Source organism: Moschus berezovskii, chromosome 9 (assembly GCF_049115385.1).
Source record: "Moschus berezovskii isolate FMDL1 chromosome 9, NW_MosBer_1.0, whole genome shotgun sequence".
Classification (NCBI taxonomy): domain Eukaryota; kingdom Metazoa; phylum Chordata; class Mammalia; order Artiodactyla; family Moschidae; genus Moschus; species Moschus berezovskii.
The window spans coordinates 109,681,542-109,700,730 of NC_142468.1; the positions used below are offsets into that span (position 1 = coordinate 109,681,542).

At 44.1% G+C, this 19,189-nt stretch overlaps 1 protein-coding gene, 1 long non-coding RNA gene and 1 other non-coding gene across 5 annotated transcripts in view; 2 read left to right on the forward strand and 1 right to left on the reverse strand.

Annotated features, from left to right (window-relative positions):
- The first annotated feature begins 12,461 nt into the window (after window positions 1-12,461).
- On the forward strand, window positions 12,462-14,067 carry LOC148777000 (uncharacterized). The gene is made up of 3 exons (XR_016038340.1): window positions 12,462-12,838; window positions 13,450-13,526; window positions 13,916-14,067. It is a non-coding gene; the product is annotated as an uncharacterized LOC148777000 (long non-coding RNA).
- On the forward strand, window positions 13,233-13,368 carry LOC129563635 (small nucleolar RNA SNORA13). The gene has a single exon (XR_008687378.2). It is a non-coding gene; the product is annotated as a small nucleolar RNA SNORA13 (small nucleolar RNA).
- Window positions 14,068-14,954: 887 nt separating the features above from the next.
- The window catches only part of EPB41L4A (erythrocyte membrane protein band 4.1 like 4A), a 288,909-nt gene continuing 284,674 nt past the window's right edge, over window positions 14,955-19,189 (reverse strand). Inside the window, exon 22 of one of the 3 annotated variants that reach the window (XM_055436713.2) lies at window positions 14,955-16,061. In XM_055436713.2, the coding sequence (XP_055292688.2) occupies window positions 16,034-16,061 (28 nt within the window). In that variant the 3' untranslated portion in view covers window positions 14,955-16,033. The remainder of the gene's footprint in view (window positions 16,062-19,189) is intronic. The other 2 variants (XM_055436712.2, XM_055436710.2) reach the window with 2 other exon arrangements.

The following is a 19,189-nucleotide window of genomic DNA, read 5'->3' on the forward strand; positions in this document are numbered from 1 at the left end:
CCCCATGGACTGCAGCCTACCAGGCTCCTCTGTCCCTGGGAGTTTCCAGGCAAGAGTACTGGAGTGGGTTGCCATTTACTTCTCCGCAACATCCCCTTGGTATAACAGAGGTGCATAATAAGGGACTTAGTTGTGTCTTGTTTAAATTCAGGTTGCTAGGTTCTTCACCCCAGCTCTCGAGGTCTGGATGCCTTACTAAAAAAAGAAATTTCACTGTGATGGGTGTTAAACTCATTCTGGCTTCTCATAAGTAAGTGATGCAGCTTTTAAGGACTCAGACCAATCACTAATTAGTACATTACAGAATTGTAACCACGCTAGTTACTATAGACAAGAGTTTATTGAAATTACTTCTTACCTTTTTGAAAGTTTGAAGGATCAGAACCCTCAAACTCCTCCCATCCTTCAGCTCCTCCTGGGCTCACCATGATGTTTCACAGATTCCTGACTGAGGTTCTGTGTGATCAATTTCAAGCTGAGCCTCAGTACTCAGGGATTTAATTAATAGCTGCAAAACTTCAAATCTTTAATCAAGCAGCTAGGAATTCTCTTTCAGTGACTAAAACAAACACTAACATTAATACAACTAAAGCCACTCATTGGAAACCCAGGTTTGGGGGTTTGTGCTGTTAGAACTGTTCTGTGCCTCACAGAAGCACTCGTCTCACAGAAGACCTTCCAATGTTGTCTGCTACACCAAATAAAGACTCTAGCACCACCAAAGAGGAAAGTTACTAATATGGAAACAGATGTTCCTAAGAATACCCTTGGTAATGTATGGATATGAAACACATGCCACATATATTTAAAATATGTTATAAAATTTAAAATCCTATTTTTATCTAGCAACTATTTATTTCCAGAAAGTGACTAAGCACTGCAATCAAGTCATACCTGACTTAAAAAAATTAAGACAGACTGAGCTGTCTAACCCACAAAAGAAGTATCTATTAATAATTCAACTCCAATTGCTATGTATATTTCCTGGCAGTCTGGATCCTGACTAAAAGCACCAGCTTTATTTTCCTAGTTCGGTTAGGACATACATTTCTGTTACACAGGGAATTTTACCACTGAAAGATGTTTCAATTGTGTCCAGACTGGAATACATAAGATGTTCTTTTGAATTACTCAAAGTAGCATATTAAAACAGGTTTTTTATGCAATTGACCAGTTATTAAAAAAAAAAACAAAAAAACGAAGTATCACCTCTGAAAAACTTGTATAAAAACCCAGGTTTTAAAAACACCTCGAGAAGAGGGTGATTCTACTCCAATGTGGATATTTGATTGCTAATTTCATTCCAATTAAAGTGTAACAACTGAGAATGCATCTGTAAAGCAGTGAAGCTTTTGTGCTTGGCTTGTACTGCCACCTGGTGGTTTACTGCCTGTACTAATGTCAGGCTTGCTTAAGGAATTTCTTGAAGTAGCATTCATTTAACAGTCTCTTTGCAGTATTACGAGACTTCCCAGGTGGTGCTAGTCCTAAAGAATCCACCTGCCCATGCAGGAGATGCAAGAGTCGCAGGTTCGATCATGGAGTGGGGAAGATCCCCTGGAGGAGGAAGCACCAACCCAATTCCATGGGCAGAGGAGGCTGGGTGGACCACAGGCTATGGGGCCACAAAGAATTGAACAGTTCTGAGTGACGGAACACTACTACTCGCAGCATCACTGTCATTGACAAACAAAATACTTCTGTAAGATCTCTAAAATGGTGATGCAGAAGAGATTTCACACAAAGGCTCTGGTAACCAAGTTAAGATGAGCCACATCTTATTCAAACACATCACTGGAACACAGCAAGCAAAATGATTAGTAAATTAATAATAATAAATCTGTCAGGAAAAGAAGTTAGGCCCAATCACACCCTAAAATAAGAACAAAATGAAAGCGACAAAGCTTCCCTAAACACAGACATACCTAGCTTTTAGTTTTAAAAAAATGAATATAAGAAAATAAAACTGAAAATTTAGTTTACATTAATACAAATGAACAGGGTTACAAAAATATTTTTCAAAAATATTCCTTAAGGTATTAACACTTCTCAATATGTTTCAGAATCCATGCTTTTCTTTTGTGAAACATCTCTTCTTGGTTTTGGGCCTACTGGGTTATCAGCATTTATATGGATTAACATGAATACTTTATTAAGTATTATATTTGTTAAAGTATATCTTTTATAAGAATTTGGCCTGTAGATACAAGGAATTTTCCCTTTAATATTTAAGATGTGTGTGCATGCTTAGTTGCTCAGTCATGTCTGACTCTTTGCGACCCTTTGGACTGTAGCCTGCTAGGTTCCTTAGTCAATGGGATTCTCCAGGCAAAAATACTGGAGTGGGTTTTCATGCCCTCCTCCAGGGGATCTGCCCAACCCAGGGATCAAACTCACATCCTTTATGTCTCCCGCATTGGCAGGTAGGTTCTTTATCCACTGAACCATTGGGGAAGCCCTTAATTATGTAAGATAAAGAGTTTTAAATTTCGCCAAATCAAATTATTTTCTTACTCCTTTCATTTACTTATTTTTAAAATAAAGATTATTATTTTGAAAGGTAATGCTTCCTCGTGGTCAAAAAGTAAGGGAAGTCTATTATGTCACTATTCGCTGTAATCAGTCTCTTCCAGAAGCAGCCATTAGTTGTTAAGTTCAGTAAGTCCTTTCTTCAGTCAAACAAATATTTTCACTTAGCCTTTCTGTTATTTGTTTTTTTCCCATTTAATTCTTTAAACTATACAGGACTTATTTTGATTTATATCAGGTAATATTCTTTTTATTTCCAAAATGACAAATCACTCCAGTCAGTGATATGCGTGGATTAAAGTCCTCCCATCTCTGTGATTTGTGACGTCTGCTTTAAGATACATTAAAATTTAACATACAGAACGAATGTTTATGAGTTATACCTTCCATTTCATTGATAGGTGAGTGCCTGTGCCAAACCCTTAATTATCTTATGAAGTTGAGAATGTTGTAATATTTAATATTGGAATATATATTAATATTTAGAGTTAGGTAAGAAGTTAGCCCTCCATCATTACTCTTCTTTTTCTAAATTTTTCTGGCTATTCTCATCAGTTTCTTGCTCTAAATGACCTTCAGAATAAATTTTGTGAAGTTGCAAAAAAATTTAACCAAGTTACTTTAATAAAGAGACTCTATGAGAATTGCTCTAAATTATAGATTATTTTGGGAAGAGTTATTACCTTTACAGATAGGTTGTTAGTAGAAAAAGCAGGATTAGCGATAAGCCTTCTGACACTCTTAAGCTGGATGGCTTTTCAAGGATCAAATTGATGAAGAAATGCAAATTCTTCTGTGCCTGCAATGTGGCAGGAGATATGCAGAGAAGTCCCCTAATTCTGAAAATTAAAAACGCTGGATAAAATATTTTAAAATACCTTTCTAAATGCATGGCTGAGGTGGCGAAAAAATAAGGGAAGTCCTCAGAGGCCACACATAAAAGACAGCATGAATCCAAAGTAACTTCTGGAGCTGGTGTGTGCCTGGGACATCTACCGACCTATCCCTGGTGGCTTACAGCTTACACGTCACAGGGCCAGTTGGAAGTTAGGAGACAGGACATAAGGCCTGAGCAAGCGGGAAACAGAACTGCCCATCCATATATTAAGTGATGAGGCAGGGTGGTAGGGAGTGAATCACCCTACAGAGAGAAATAGTGGAGACAGCCATCCCACTTTTTATGAAGAAGGATAAAACGGGGGAAATGTTTCCCCAGAAAATGACTAGCCAGCTCTCCCTCTTGCAGGAGAGGCACAGCTGGCTCTCTGTGGAGTGGGTGGGACGCTCTGACAGTGTCTCCCAGGCAGTGGTGGCGGCAGTGGTTTAGTCGCTAAGTCACGTCCGACTCTCGCGACCCTGTGGACTGGGGCCTGTCAGGCTCCTCTGCCCGTGGGATTTCCCAGGCAAGAATACCAGAGTGGGCTGCCATTTCCTCCTCCAAGGGATCTTCCCAACCCAGGTCTCCTGCATTGTAGGTGGATTCTTTACCAACGGAGCCAGCAGGGAAGCCTGGATAAAAGTACCCCAAATGCCCAGCAACACCACACACAAATCTTTTCTAGAGGAACACACCCAAAAGATTACCACAGCTTAGTTTCCAAAGAACATGTGCTTCCAGTTAAAAAAAAAAAAAAAAACCTGTCAGAAAACATATAACATATAAACAGGCAACTTTAATTTCTGACCTTGAGAATATCGAAATCTCACCTATATTTTTGAGAAATAAAAGGGGGTACATAACAAAGGAACAAAAGATATCATAAGTAACCTATATCTCTGAAAAAGAACCAAGGAGAAATGCTAGAAAAAATAATTTCTAATAATTGACATCAGAAACTCATCTCAGCATCTGGCTCAAAACAGCAACGTATGAGGCTCTCTGCCCTCACCCTCCCAGAGACACCCTGAATCAGCAGCTGGACACAAGACAATCTCCTCTGAAGAAAATCCAGAAAATACCAGACTCCTACCCAACGGGCAAATGAGAAAAAACCCACATCAAACCAAGGAGAAGCTGAGAAACAATCTGGGCATACCCCCCAGCCCTGGTGCAGCAACACCTAACTAGGAGGGAACTCACACCTTCCAGCTTCTCCCTCAGGAGCGAAGGACTGAGACCTCCAATCTGATGCTAACTTTAAAACCTCCACCTGAGAGATGAGTACCTAAAACATCTAGTTTTGAAAACCAGGGGGACTTGCATGCATGAGGCACACAAGGCCACAGGGCTCTGAAAGACAGTCCCTAACGGGCTCACACAGACTTAGCATGGCTAAACCCCCAGGCCCAGCACAGAGGCAGCAGGCTGAAACCTGCCCAGCCTTTCGGTGAAAGAGGCCTATTTCCGTATTTTGAGGGGTAACTTCTAATTTAACAGATATTCAAGGGCTGACTTCATTTTTACCCCCCTTCCCCTATAATTACTGTTTTTGACATCATATCTCACGTCTCTTTGGTTGTGTATCCCTTAACTACCCATTGTGGATTAGATGAGTTTACTACTTGTATTTTAACTTCTCTATGAGTTTTTCACATAGTTGGTTAACCACGTTTATGTTATGTTTAAGGTATATTTGCCTTTACCTATTTTTCCTATGGCAATAATTGTGTTTCTAGTTGTGGACTTTTGTTTTTCCCTTGGAGAAACCCCTCATCATTGCTTGTAAAGCTGGTTTGGTGGTGCTGGACTCTAAGCTTCTGCTTATCCTTGCAATTTTTCACATCTCCATCAAATGTGAATGTAAGCTTTGCTGGGTAGAGTACTCTTGGTTGTAGGTTTTTCCCTTTCATCAATTTAAAATATATTGTAGCACTCCCTTCCGGCCCGCAGAGTCTCTGCTGAAAAGTCAAGAGCTTTAAGTGAGTTCCCTTGTATGTAACTTGTTGCTTTTCCCTTGCTGCTTTTAATATCGTCTCTTTATCATTACTTTTTGCCATTTTAATTAAAAATGTGTCCTGGTGTAATCGTCTTTAGTTTGATTTTGTTTGGGACTCTCTCTTTTTCCTGAATCAACAAATTTCAAAACGCGGCGGAATGGAGGTGGAATGCATACATTCGCCAGAAGGATGACTCAACAAAACTGACTAAAGAAGAAAAAACTTGAATGGTTCAGTCATTAAGGAAACTGATTCTGTAGTTTGAAATCTTCCTACAAAGAAAATTCTAGATCCAGATAATTCTTAAAGTGAGGTTTATTTTTTACTTAGAAAAATTCTGACTTTATATTAAATTCTTCAGAGAAGACAAAAAAAGGAAAAAGTCTCCAAGTAATTTTATAAAGCCAGTACTGTACAGGCATACTCCACAGAACATCTTCCTGATTAACGTTTTCCCGATAAATTAACTCTTGTATTTAATACTTCAACATCATATAACACATATATCATTCAAAACAACAGAGTGAAGTAAGTCAGAAAGAGAAAAAAATAAATATTATATATTAACGCATATAGATGGAAGCCAGAAAAATGGTACTGATAAGCCTATTTGCAGGGCAGGAATAGAGAACAGACTTGTGGACACAGCAGGGGAAGGAGAGGTGGGGACAACCTGGAGAGTAGCACTGAAACACATTCAACTCAGATAGCCCGCGGGGAGTTTTTAACTGAAGGGCGGAACACGGGGGGCTCAATCCTGTGCTCTGGGACAACCTAGAGGGGCGGGACGGGGCGCTATGAGGGGTCCAAGAGGGAGGGGCCACGTGTGTGCTTACGGCTGGTTCCTGGTGAACGGCAGAACCCAACATCTACAGCAACACGGTAAAGCAATTACCCTCCAGTTACAAATAGACCCTAAAAATTGAAACAACTTTGACATTTACATAGAAATATCATCTTTAGGACCCAAAAGACATTTTTACCAATAACAACAAAAGTATAGGGAATGCCCTGAGTTGCATTACAAACACAGGTTCATCTGTCAGCAAACCACAAAGCACACTGAATTTCAGTGGAAGGGATATTCCATATAGATGCCATTGGTGATGGAAGAAGCACTAAAGTACCATACGATCCTCAGTGTGAGTCATTTTCTGCCACATTTCCACAGTGCCTTTCATATTTCATATTGCCTTTTTGTCCCCCTAGTTTTGTTTTCTGAGAACCAAAAAAGCTGAGGAAATGTTAAAGTTTAATGGAGAAAGAAGCAAACCAAGCAGAAAAGCAGTAACAATAAAAGAGATCATGTTACTGCTGACAAAACAACTATTTGTTCATAACTACATGGTTTGGTGATCAGGAAGGAAAGTTATGGATGTTACAGCCTATTGTTACAGTTTTTTATTTAATAGAGCTTTGTTTAATATATTTTAGTTACATTTTATGAAACTAGTTTGGGTTAAGGACTAACTCATTATAATTTTGCCATTTAAAACGAAGGAAATAGGCTCCCAGTAAATGTTTTTGCATAGAATATCTGTAATTTGTTCAGAGACAAGTTACTAATGTTAAGCAGATATCTAGGAGCTTCGCAGGTGGAGCAATGATAAAGAATCCACCAGCCAAAGCAAGAGTCAAGGATTCGATCCCTGGCTTGGGAAAACCCCCTGGAGTAGGAAAGGGCAACCTGCCCCAGTAGTCTCGCCTGGGAAATTCCATGGACAAAGGAGACTGGTGGGCTCCAGCCCATGGGACTGGGAAGAGTTGGACACGGCTGAGCAGCTGAGCACAACAAGAAGAAGAACTACGCGTGAGTGAGTGGAGTCGCTCAGTCGTGTCCGGCTCTTTGCGACCCCGTGGACTGTAGCCCACCAGGCTCCTCCGTCCATGGGATTCTCCAGGCAAGAGTACTGGAGCCGGTTGCCATTTCCTTCTCCAGGGGATCGTCCCAACCCAGGGATTGAACCCGGGTCTCCCGCATTGCAGGCAGACGCTTTAGTGTCTGAGCCACCAGGGAAGCCCCAAACCATCTGTATCTGCTACTGCTAAGTCACTTCAGTCGTGTCCGACTCTGTGCGACCCCATAGACGCCAGGCTCCCCCGTCCCTGGGATTCTCCAGGCAAGAACACTGGAGTCGGTTGCCATTTCCTTCTCCAATGTGTGAAAGTGAAAAGTGAAAGTGAAGTCGCTCAGTCATGTCTGACTCGTAGCGACCCCGTGACTGCAGCCTACCAGGCTCCTCTGTCCATGGGATTTTCCAGGCAAGAGTACTGGAGTGGCTTGCCATTGCCTTCTCCGAACTATGTGTATAGTTCTAACCAAAACTATCAAAGAGGGGCTTTCCCGGTGGCCCAGTGGTTAAGAATTTGCCTTGCATTGCAGGAAACACCAGTTCAACCCCTGGTCTGGGAAGACCCCACATGACACAGAGCAACTAAATCCCCTTGCCACAACTACTGAAGCCTGTAAACCTAGAGCCTGTGCTCTGCAACAGAAGCCACCACATAAGGAGCATGAGCACCACAGCTACAGGGTAGCCCCCCGCTTGTCACTACTAGAGAAAGGCCGGCGCACATCAGTGAAGACCCCGCACAGCCAAAAATAAATACACAGATGTCTAAATACATAGAGAAATTAAAAAAAAAAAAACTATCAAAGACAGTATGAGAAAGATAAACACAACCCCCTCTTGTTCATAAATATAAATGCAGTAATTCTAAACAGAACAGTTTTTGAAATGACAAGTTTGGTTTCTCCCAGAAATGTAAGGCTGGTTCAACACTAACAAATGTATTCACGCAATTCACCTCACTAACACATTATAAGAAAAAACCTTGTGTTCATCTCAATAGAGGCAGAAAAAAAATTTAGTAAAATTCAACATCCACTCATGATAGATTAAAAAAAAAATTAGCAAACTAAAAACAGGACACTTCTCTTACCCAATAAACGATAAAATGCATTAAAATGTCATACATGTTGCACATACATGCTGAAACTTGACGAGCATTCCTTTAAAGCTGCGAACAAGGCAAGGATGTCTGTTGCCATTCTATTCAACAATTTTCTACACGTCCCAGTCTGGGCATGCGCGCGCACACACACATACGCAGTATAAGTAGAAAGGAAAAACACTTCCATAGATAATATGATTGTTTAAAGAGAAAATCCAAGAAAATCACAAATGATTTTAAATTGAGTATTCAAATTATTTAACATCTATTGGATTTTATATCAGATCTTTAACTCCCAAAAAAAAGAAAATGTCAATCCTATGGATTAAGCACTTCACAATGAAATGTGCATAGCAATCTGCAAAATTTTACTGTGTTTCTGATGAGAAAACCGAAGCAGGACAAGGAGCAGGGGAAGAAAAACAGCCCACTTGTCCCTCTCCACTCTTACAGGGTTTATTAGTTTTCTCTTGCCACCATAACAAATTAACACAAATTTAGCAGCTTCAAACAACACAAATTTATTATCACAGCTCTGTAGGTAGGAAGTTTGGCATGAGTTTCAGTGGACTAAAATCAAGGCATCAGCATGGCTGTGTTCTTTTCTGGAGACACCAGGGGAGAACCTGCTTTCATGAACACTCAGGTGATTGGCAGATTCGGTCCACACAGCTGTAGACAGGAAGTCCGTGTTTGCTTGCTAGCTGTCAGATGAAGGCCATTCCCAGATTCTAGACACTGTCCATTCAAAGATCTTCCTCCCCCATCTTCAAAGCTAGCAACGGAATGTTGAGTCCTTCTCCTACCTTCTCTTCTGCCACTTCTCTCTGACTTTTCTTCTCTGTGTTTTTTATCTCCTCATTGTGCGAGCCCTCATATTAATCACATCTGCAAAGCCCACTTTTTAGTACGCAATGGAACATAGTCATGCGTTCTGGGAATTAGGATGTGGACACCTTTGAGGGACCATTATTCTGCCTACCAATCAGAACAAGGAAACTGGGTTTGTTCCACGCTTGCATTAACACTGTAGGTAGCTTGTACATCTTTCCATAATGCCTGCACTCCAACAGCATAGGAAATACCCCCTATCTTTTTCTCATGGCCTTTCTGCTTGTGTTGGCTGAATAGCTTTCCTTCCTAGGCTATGTGAGGTTGAAGCAGACAGGAAGATGAAGAATTCAGAATTAATTTCCTGACACTAACATTAATCCAGTAATTGAAACAAATGCCGTCTATTCTTGAACCATCCAGAGTTTAGGGATGAGTTACAAGGGGCGGATGAGTAAGAATGAGATGGAAACAAAATGTCAAGACATTAAAAGAAAAATAGCAGCATAGTACTCCCCCTCCTTAAGATGTCAACCCAAGAAGTTTCCATACCTGGGATGGCAGTAAACAAGGAGCGTATAGCTCATCAGAGTCATTAATTGGGTGTCACTATGTGACTGAACTGAACTGAACCTTGCTTAAATCTTTAATCTATGTGGTCCATAGCAAACTCTGGGACAGAGCGAAGGACAGCGACGCCGGGCATGCTGCAGTCCGTGGGGATGCAGGGTGGGACACAACTCAGCACCTGAACAGCAGCAGCAATGTGGCACACTGGCTTCCCAGGTGGGGCAGTGGTAAAGAGTCCGCCTGCCAGTGCAGGAGCTTCAGTCCCCGAGTCAGGAAGAGCCCCTTGAGGAGGAAATGGCAACCCGCTCCAGAATTCTTGCCTGGACTATTTCATAGACAGAGGAGCCTGGTGGGCTACAGTCCATGGAATCACAAAGAGTCGGACATGACTGAGCAATGGAGCAGGCACCCATGCACGCATGTGGTACATGGGTAAAGGTAGTATTCTATAAAATAGAACCCTGTGCTTAGAGAGGTGGTCATTTACCCAAAAGCACAAAAGTCAAAGAAAGAAAGAAAGTAAAGCCGCTTAGTTGTGTCTGACTCTTTGCAACCCCACGGACTGTAGCCCGCCAGACTCCTCCGTCCATGAGATTTTCCAGGCAAGAATAGTGGAGTGGGTTCCCATCTCTTCCTCCAGGGGAATCTTCCTGACACAGGGATTGAACCTGGGTCTCCAGGTAGACTGCAGGTGGACTCTTCAACGTCTGCCCACCAGGGAAACCAAAAGTCAAGGAGCTGGATAGAAACCTGGGTCAGCTGGCTCCTCCAGCCAAAAGAAATATCCTCTCACTGACTTTCCCTAGCAAGAAGGCAAGATTGAAATTTGCCATAATCCCCAAACGGTACCCTTCAGAGTCTTCAAATAACACTCTTAGAGGAGACCTTCTCCTTCTCCAACCTTTCTCTCCCCAGATGTTACAGAGACTCCCTAATGAAGGTCTTAGATTTATTTACCTCTTTATGGTCATTACATATTTACTTCTGCATGGTCCCTGCGCCTGTTGTCCCAATGGTGATGCTATCATTCGGGCTAGTCCTTGTGGGACGACACTGGACTACAGGCATTAAATTACCCTCTTCTTTTCTTCTTCCTTCCTTTCCTTCTTCTCTTTCCTCTGTCTCTGTCTCTTTTTCCTTTCCTCACTTCTTCTCTCTTCCCTCTTTCCCTTTCATTCCCTCCCTCCTTCCCTCCCTCCTCCCCCCCTCCCTTTCTTCCTGCAATAAGCTTCAAAGAAGCAAAGAACGGTGCTGGGCTGTAGTCTCCGGTGCTCCTCTACTAGGACTTGCAGGTGCAAGGAGGCCACACAGTCCAGATCACTAGCCTCCATCCTCTCCATAAGTTATGGCTATCAGCAAGAAACCAATGAACCACCTCTACTTTCTTTCAGTGCTAAAAATCAATTTTAAAATTTCAGGATAAAATCCCAACCCCTTACCGCAGGTAAAAGCCCTATATGATTTGTTCCCGCCTGTCCCTTCCGCCGCGTCTGATGCCAGCCTGCATTCCTCCCGCGGCTCCGGCCACGCTGACCAGGGCCTGCTTCTGACTCGTCTGAATTGAAATGTTGGAGAAGGAAATGGCAACCCACTCCAGTGTTCTTGCCTGGAGAATCCCAGAGACGGGGGAGCCTGTTGGGCTTCCGTCTATAGGGTCACACAGAGTCGGACACGACTGAAGTGACTTAGCAGCAGCAGCAGCAGCAGAAGGAAATGGCAACCCACTCCAGTATTCTTGCCTGGAGAATCCCATGGACAGAGGAGCCTGGTGGGCTACAGTCCACGGGGTCGCAAAGAGTCGGACACGACTGAGCAACTTCACAGAAAAAAATACACTGGATTTAGAAGACTTAGTAGGAATAACAGAATGCAATGTATATCATTAATAACCGCACAGTAACTACATGTTTAAATGATAATACTTAGCACAGGTTGCTACTCTGAATTTCACTTGTTCCTTTCCACGTGCACTTCTAACATCTAAGCCGACGTTCGCGGTTCGCACTCCACTCCTGCGGGACCGCGCGGCTGCGCCGCATCCTCGCCTCCTTTGTCTGCGTCTGGGACCTGACACTGATGAAGTTACGGGTGCACGTTACCTGGATCGTGTCTTTCTCACAGAAACAGAACGTGAGCGCGGACCTCCGTCTCATTCACACGCGGTTCTCAGGCACTCAGAATGGAGCGCGAGGCGCAGGGTGCACTCAGCAAACGTTTCTGGAATTAATGACCTACTCTCCCTCAGCCGGGGACGGTGGGCTTCGGCTCTCCTCCCCAGAACACGAGGTCTCCGGTCCCCCGCTCTACACCGCAGCTCAGCGCTGGCCGTGTGCTCCTGACGCTGGAGGAAGGGTGCTGAGTGTCCAGCCTGGAGTGAAGCCGCCCCTCCCGAGCGGGAGCCGCGCGCTGGGCTCCGCGCCGGGCGCCCGGGGTGCGCAGCCGCGCCCCTCGCCGCTCTGCCGGGCGCCGCGCCCCTCAGCCAATCCCTGCGCAATTCGCCCTCCGGCCACACGGCGGCGTCTGGCGGCGCTGGGCCGATGGTGCAGTCCGTCCTCCCCGCAGCCGTCTGGCGGTGGGCGCGTCCAGTCGTAGAAAAGCACTGTGGGAGGGCGGTGCGTCCTCTCTGGCCTCGCTCTCGGGGGTCGCTGCTCTGCCGCAGGTTCCGATGGCTCGGGTGGTCCCGCAGCCAGGCCTGTGAGCACCGGGCGGGACTCTGCGGCCTCCCGGGCCGGCAGGATGCTCCCGGCACCTGCACGCGTGGAGGGCAGCGGCCTGCTTTGGCCTCCGCCACGTCGTCGTTGCGACCGAGGAGGCTCCACGCGGCCCCGAGTGTGCTGTTCCATGCCGGGAGACGGGGCGCCGGGGTGGGGGCTTTTGAGTCATCGACCGCGTGCCAGAGAGTTTCTAATGATGGATTTTGTGCGTGTGAGAGGGAAAGGCTCACCGTGTAGCAGCACGTATGCCGCCCATGTCGTGGTGTGAAATCAGGCCAACGCGAGAGTGCCATTTCAGGTGCAGATCTTGATGACTGTCATGGTGCAGAATTTGGCGGAAATGAGTATAACCATCCTGGCAGGTGAGTTTTCATGTTCTTACAGAAAGGGCCAGTTGCCTCGAGATTTGAATATTTTAGCCATCTAGGGGGCGGGAGGAGACGGGGACGACAGAGAATGAGATGGCTGGATGGCATCACCGACTCTGTGGACATGAGTTTGAGTGAACTCCGGGAGTTGGTGATGGACAGGGAGGCCTGGCGTGCTGTGATTCATGGGGTCGCGGAGAGTCGGACACGACTGAGCGACTGAACTGAACTGAATAGAGTAATTAACCGTTCCTTACGTAGCTGGATTCTGAGTCGTAGAAGAAAATGTAGAGCGGGGCTTAGTTGCCCTCAGAACACTGAATCTCGGCCCGTTGTCTTGGCCTTAGCACCTCAGCGCCACGCAGCATTCCTTACGCGGTTTTCTTACCGCCTTTGTGTTGCCCGTTCACTTTTGGAAACTAGTGGATGTGGTGTCAAAAAAGGCGTACACAAAACACTTTCGCGGCTTTTTTCCTACCCTTGTATTTGATGTCTGTGGTGTAGGAGCTGCGTAAGTAACATATATTCGTATTATTTACCCATGTAGTTTTGATTCTGTAAAGTTAAGTGTATCTTTCTCTTAACCGGTTTTAATTTTTGTTCAGGTGAAAGATGGGCGCTGGAAGCATAGACTGCTGCCAACTGAATACTTAACTATCTGGAAGCGCGAAGATGACCTAAGGTAGGGTGATAGTTTTGAATTATTGACAGTTGTCATAACAGCAGTTAACAGTAACTTGAATTTTATCTTTCTAGATCGGGGGTCTTTCTCTGGTGGGTATTAGTTTATAATTGTTAATAGTTCATTAGTATTTACAGTAATGCTGTAAACAGATTGTTAACTGCAAATGGGATACCCTCATCCCATTTATCATGACATCTTTACATGATTTTATGCGTAGTAGCTAAAATTTTAAAAACCACTTGGCTCGATCTCAAGCATGTTTTATGTTGATGTATGTAGTCCAGAAGTGCATGACTTAATCCAGGAAAGAAGCATGTACTGAGTTTATAAAAAGTCTTGAAGTAAATGTTCACTTGTCAAATTGAGTGCCTTATTTTTTCTTTTAGGCTGTCCTTGGTGAGGAATTTGACAACTTGATCTTCAGGAGCTGCTTAGAGTATTTAAAATTTCCAGGATTGCTTAAAAAATAGTGATTTTGGACAGCCCATAGATGTACATATAAAAGTGGGACTGTAAATAAAATAATGTGCTTCTTGGAGGTTTGTGTGTTATGATTTAACTGCTAGAACATAGCATTCTTTCACTGAAAGATCAAAAGGGGGCAGATCACTTAAGGCTCTGTTTAAAGCAAGGGAAAGCCATGATGGAAATGTACATTTGCACGAAAATGTGGGCCAAGTGGAGGCTACTACTGTATGCCATATTCTGTCTATGCCAGAGATGGCCACCTTGGACAAGGGTGGTGGTAAAGTTAGGGAAGAGAGAGAGTTAAAACTACCGCAGACAGCAGTTAGTAATGAAGGGTATGTCCGTAATGATTGCTAGGTGTGTAGTCTTGTACATTCACGGATGAGCTGGGGGAGCAGCTTTTTGAGCTCGTCTATTTGAATTGCCTTAGAAATCTAAGTGACTCCTTGATACTACACTGGTCTGTAGTCTGAAAGAAAGTTAAAAAGTTGTTCACTCGTGTCCAACTGTGAACCCATGGCCTATACAGTTCATAAAATTCTCCAGGCCAGAATTTTGGAGTGAGTAGCCTTTCCCTTCTCCAGCATATCTTCCCAACCCAGGAATCAAACTCTGGTCTCCTGCATTGTAGGCAGATGCTTTTCTGAGCCACCAGGGAAGTCTAGTCTAAGCTATATGAATAAAACTTGGCCACGGGAATAAGTGTGATCCATAAGGGTCTAGATTTAAGAGCCTCAATTACTGATGAGGTAGAATAGGGGGAGCTGGAAAGGACAGAATGGCCAGAGCAATGGGAAATGCATTAAAGTAAAAATATTACAGGGTAGCCTGAAAGTTAACCTTGGGATTTGGTGACATGAAGGTAATGTCTGAGGTCTGCTTTAGTGGAACAGTGGGGAAGAATCCATATTTGAAATGGTTTGAGATAGCACATTAGGAGATGAGTTGAGCATACTGGCTACCAATAATCCTTTCAAGAATCTTGAAATGGGAGAGAACAAAGTGGTAGCTGGAGAAGGGTCTGGTTGTGAGATTTGGCTGTCTTTAGACCGTAGTCTAGCTGACAGGAAGAGGTTGAATCTGTTGAATACATGAGGCAGCAGGGATGAGAAGGCTGGAGCCGAGCTCCAGAGCATAGGTACAGTGACAGAAGAAAAGGAAGGATGTGGGTTGATGGCAGCCATGATGAGGTTTGTCCTTTGTATCAGGGGAAGAAGAAAGGTCCTGTAGGAGTATGTCTCCCCTGTAGACTGCAGTCATCTGCCAAGAGGAAACGTCTGAAATAGTGTTTTGGAAGAGTTAGCCAGGCAGACCTTTCAGGTTGAAGGTCATGAATTTATAAGCTGAGGTCAAGTGAAATCACACGTAACTTCTGACAGCACAAGACAAGGACACTAGAAATTAAAAGCAGCACTTTTTTTTTTAACATTTGCAAATAACCAGTGAAACTTAATGCCACAAAATACAGTATTACAAAGAACATCAGTGTGAATAAAAATATCTGCAGTGTGGAAGTGACCCCTCAGACATGCATTTGTGCACAGGCAGAGATCTACCCAGAGTCGGGAAGAATCTTGATTCCCCTAAGTGCACTGCTGCATAAGCTACCTGACAGTCCACGATTCCAGAACTCTGATCTGAAGCCTCTGGTCTTGATGGTGGCAGACAAGATACTTGGGAGTTTCCAGGAAGGTAAACATGGCATCAAATGACAAAGGTTTTAAAAGACTAGCATCTGTCCAGTTACCAAATCAAAAGGCTCTTAGGCACAAATATACTGCAATTAAACCTTTAAAAGATGCAATAGACTCCATTATTTTCTTCTGAAGAAACACTTCTGCAGGTCCAAGATATTTCAATAATTATAATTCACAGTTTCAAAGTAAAGGTGGCACACATACCCTTCCCACCCCCATCCCAAGCCCTTCATTGGGATTAAGTCTCTATCTTGAGGCGTGAAACTTGGATAGTTTTTATTGTTTTTGCGGTGTGTTTTCCAGCCATATTGCTTGTAGATGTCTGAGATTTTTCTTCAATCAGGCTATCTTTAGACCCGTTTCTTCTCTGGAAAACAATATTTGAAAAAGAGAAAGTAAGATTCAGAGAAGAAACTACAGCCAAGTAAATTTTATTAACATACTAGAAATAACTAAGATATCAAGTTATATTTGGAAAAAGTGTGTGATACCAGGCTGTACAAATATTCCCTTTATTTAAATAATTATGATAAACGTGTTTAAATCTTAAAAAGTTATATGTGCATAACATTTTGTTTAAGAAAGTTAGTAATAAACCTCAATCCATTTCTCCGATTAAGTGTCATTTCTACTGCGAGGCTAACGCAGCCTCTCAGGCCTCTTTTCCAAGGAGGAGCAGAGAGATGACGAGAAAGGGGAGTTTGGGATAATTTTTAATCTTCCCTGATTATATTTTCAGTAGTCACTGAAGAAACCCCTCCAACACAATGCCCTGGGTGTCCTCATCCCCGAGGGCTGGAGCTCCTGGCGGCTGGGGTGGGGGGCCCTCACGGAGGAGCGGGAGTGAGGACCCCGGCCTGAGCGCCACACCCAGGGCTGCCTCTGCAGGCTCGCGGGTGCCTCCCACAGCCGCGGGGAGGTGCTGGGGAACCAGAGCGGTGCCACCACAGCGCCCCTAGACTGGCAAGCCGGCCTGCTTGTACCTTCTCTACACATGGCCTAACGGGTCAGTAGATCTGAGCTAAACAAGCATATTTACTTCCCCAAAAGTATCTCCCCACACATAATGAGCTACACTCCAGAATTCTATTATTTTGGGATGCCTCTGGACTGAAGCCACCCTCTAAGAAGCTGTCTTTTATCTGTTGTGGGACTGGCTTAATTTTACTCATATTCAAAGAAGCACTGATGGAACAATTTTGCTGAGCATAGGGAGTACAAATCAAGCTAATTTTGCAGTCAAACACCTGTCTGGGATAGCAGATTTTTAGATAACCAGAGGGGCAGGAGGAGGACACCAGAGCATGAGAGTCAGGGCAGGGGAATACAGAGTTAAGACAGCAGAAGAAGGGACTTCCCTGGTGGCTCAGACAGTAAAGCGTCTGCCTACAATGCGGGAGACCCAGGTTCCATCCCTGGGTTGGGAAGATCCTCTGGAGAAGGAAATGGCAACGCACTCCAGTACTCTTGCCTGGGAATCATGTGGACAGAGGAGCGTGGTAGACTACGTCCATGGGGTCACAAAGAGTCGGACACGACTGACCAACTTCACTTCAGGCATTGAACCTAACTCTTCTGCCTGCAAACTTTAAGGGAAATGAATCAAAGACCCAAATCCATCCCACTTTAACCAGCCTTCTGCATATAAAAGTGAGATGAAGTGTAGGCAGGCCAGGCCACGGGCAGAACTCTGGCATCATCGTGGAACTTAGGAAATGCAACTTTCCCACTTCCCCATGTCACTTGCATCGTTTTTCCACATGGCAACCAGATCAGCAGTTTCCTTTTGGCACAAAGAATAATACAGCACGAAATCCAAAGAAACTCGTTTCCCCCGGCGTCTCAGGCTCTGCGTTATCTTCCCTCCTTCCCCTTCACTGTGCTCAGACCTCAAACATCCAGCCGCTTCTCAACCTCAGCACTTTTTTACCATGCTCTTCCTTCTGCTTCCACCAGCCTTCCACGAGTCCCCACATGGTTGGCTCCTTCTCACCTGTGAGTTTCAACTTTCCAGGTTACTTTCTGAGATGGCCTTTGCCATATCTATCTAAAGTGAAGTCCCCTGTCTGTTTTCTAACTCAGACCTTTGTTCCTTCATAATGCTTACCTAGTTTTTGGTTTTGTTTCACCTGTTTACTGTTACGTGTTATGTGTCAAGGTTAAGAGTCACCACCTTCTATCAAGGGTGAGGTCATAGACCCCACCTGTCTCTAGTGCATACTGTTTTTCCCTCCCTGCAAGCAACTCTTTAAAAACAAAAGCAATTAGCTCCTGGACTATACAGAAGCAGGCTGCAAACTAAATTCATCCTATGGGCTGTAGTTTGCTGACTGCTCTGAAAAATAACAGTGCTTATTAATCCTCCTAGCAACCTCAAGAGGTAGTTATTATCCACATTCCAAAGAAATTTAGTCTTAGAAGTTTAACAATGTTCAAAGGCACACAAGTGGTGTGTGGAGAGAGACAAAGAGACACCAGTGCAGGTCCTGTCTGAAGGTGAAGTCTAAACTACTAGTCATGAATGCAATTTTTTTTTATTGCAATTGACTTAAATTGTTTGGACAACCTATTAGCTCTCCCAGATTAATAAAAACTTATGCAGATTTTAGTGGAAGCTGTGGTTAACCACGCAGATCTCTATTCCAGACTGAGGCAGTCGTTCCCCAGCAGCTTGGAGAGACAGCTGCCATACAGCTCAAAACTGAGCCCCAACCTGGGCTGCGGAGGCCACCTCCTCCATGGTCAGGCCCCCCTCCCAGGGCACCCTTTATCCAGTCACGTGCTACATGGTATTTAAGGTCCAGCCCCGTCATCTTCAGGTAGGAGGAATCAGAAGGGCTATCTTGGCTCCAGAACTCCCCATGGGACCATCTGATGCCTTTACTGGGACTCATACCACTCAGTTCAACTCTTGCCTATCTTTTACGACCCAACAAGAATTGATCCTAAAAGCACTTTCCAATCAACTTTCTGCATGCAGACCTCCATCACAGAATCTCTTCCTAGGGAACCTAACCTAAATCGGCACAGGGTTTTTCTGTCCTTGCTCAGTTCAATTCAGTTCAATCGCTCAGTCATCTCTGACTCTTTGCAACCCCAGGGACTGCAGCACACCAGGCTTCCCTATCCATCACCAACTCCTAGAGTTTACCCAAACTCATGTCCGTCGAGTCAGTGATGCCATCCAACCATCTCATCCTCTGTTGTCCCCTTCTCCTCCCACCTTCAATGTTTCCCACTCCAACACCACTGTTCAAAAGCATCAATTCTTCGGTGTTCAGCTTTCTTTATAGTCGAACTCTCACATCCATATATGACTACTGGAAAAACAATACCTTTGACCAGACAGACCTTTACTGGCAAAGTAATGTCTCTGCTTTTTAACATGCTGTCAAGGTTGGTTATAGCTTTTCTTCCAAGGAGCAAGTGTCTTTTAATTTCATGACTGCAGTCACCATCTGCAGTGATTTTGGAGTCCCCAAAATAAAGTCTCTC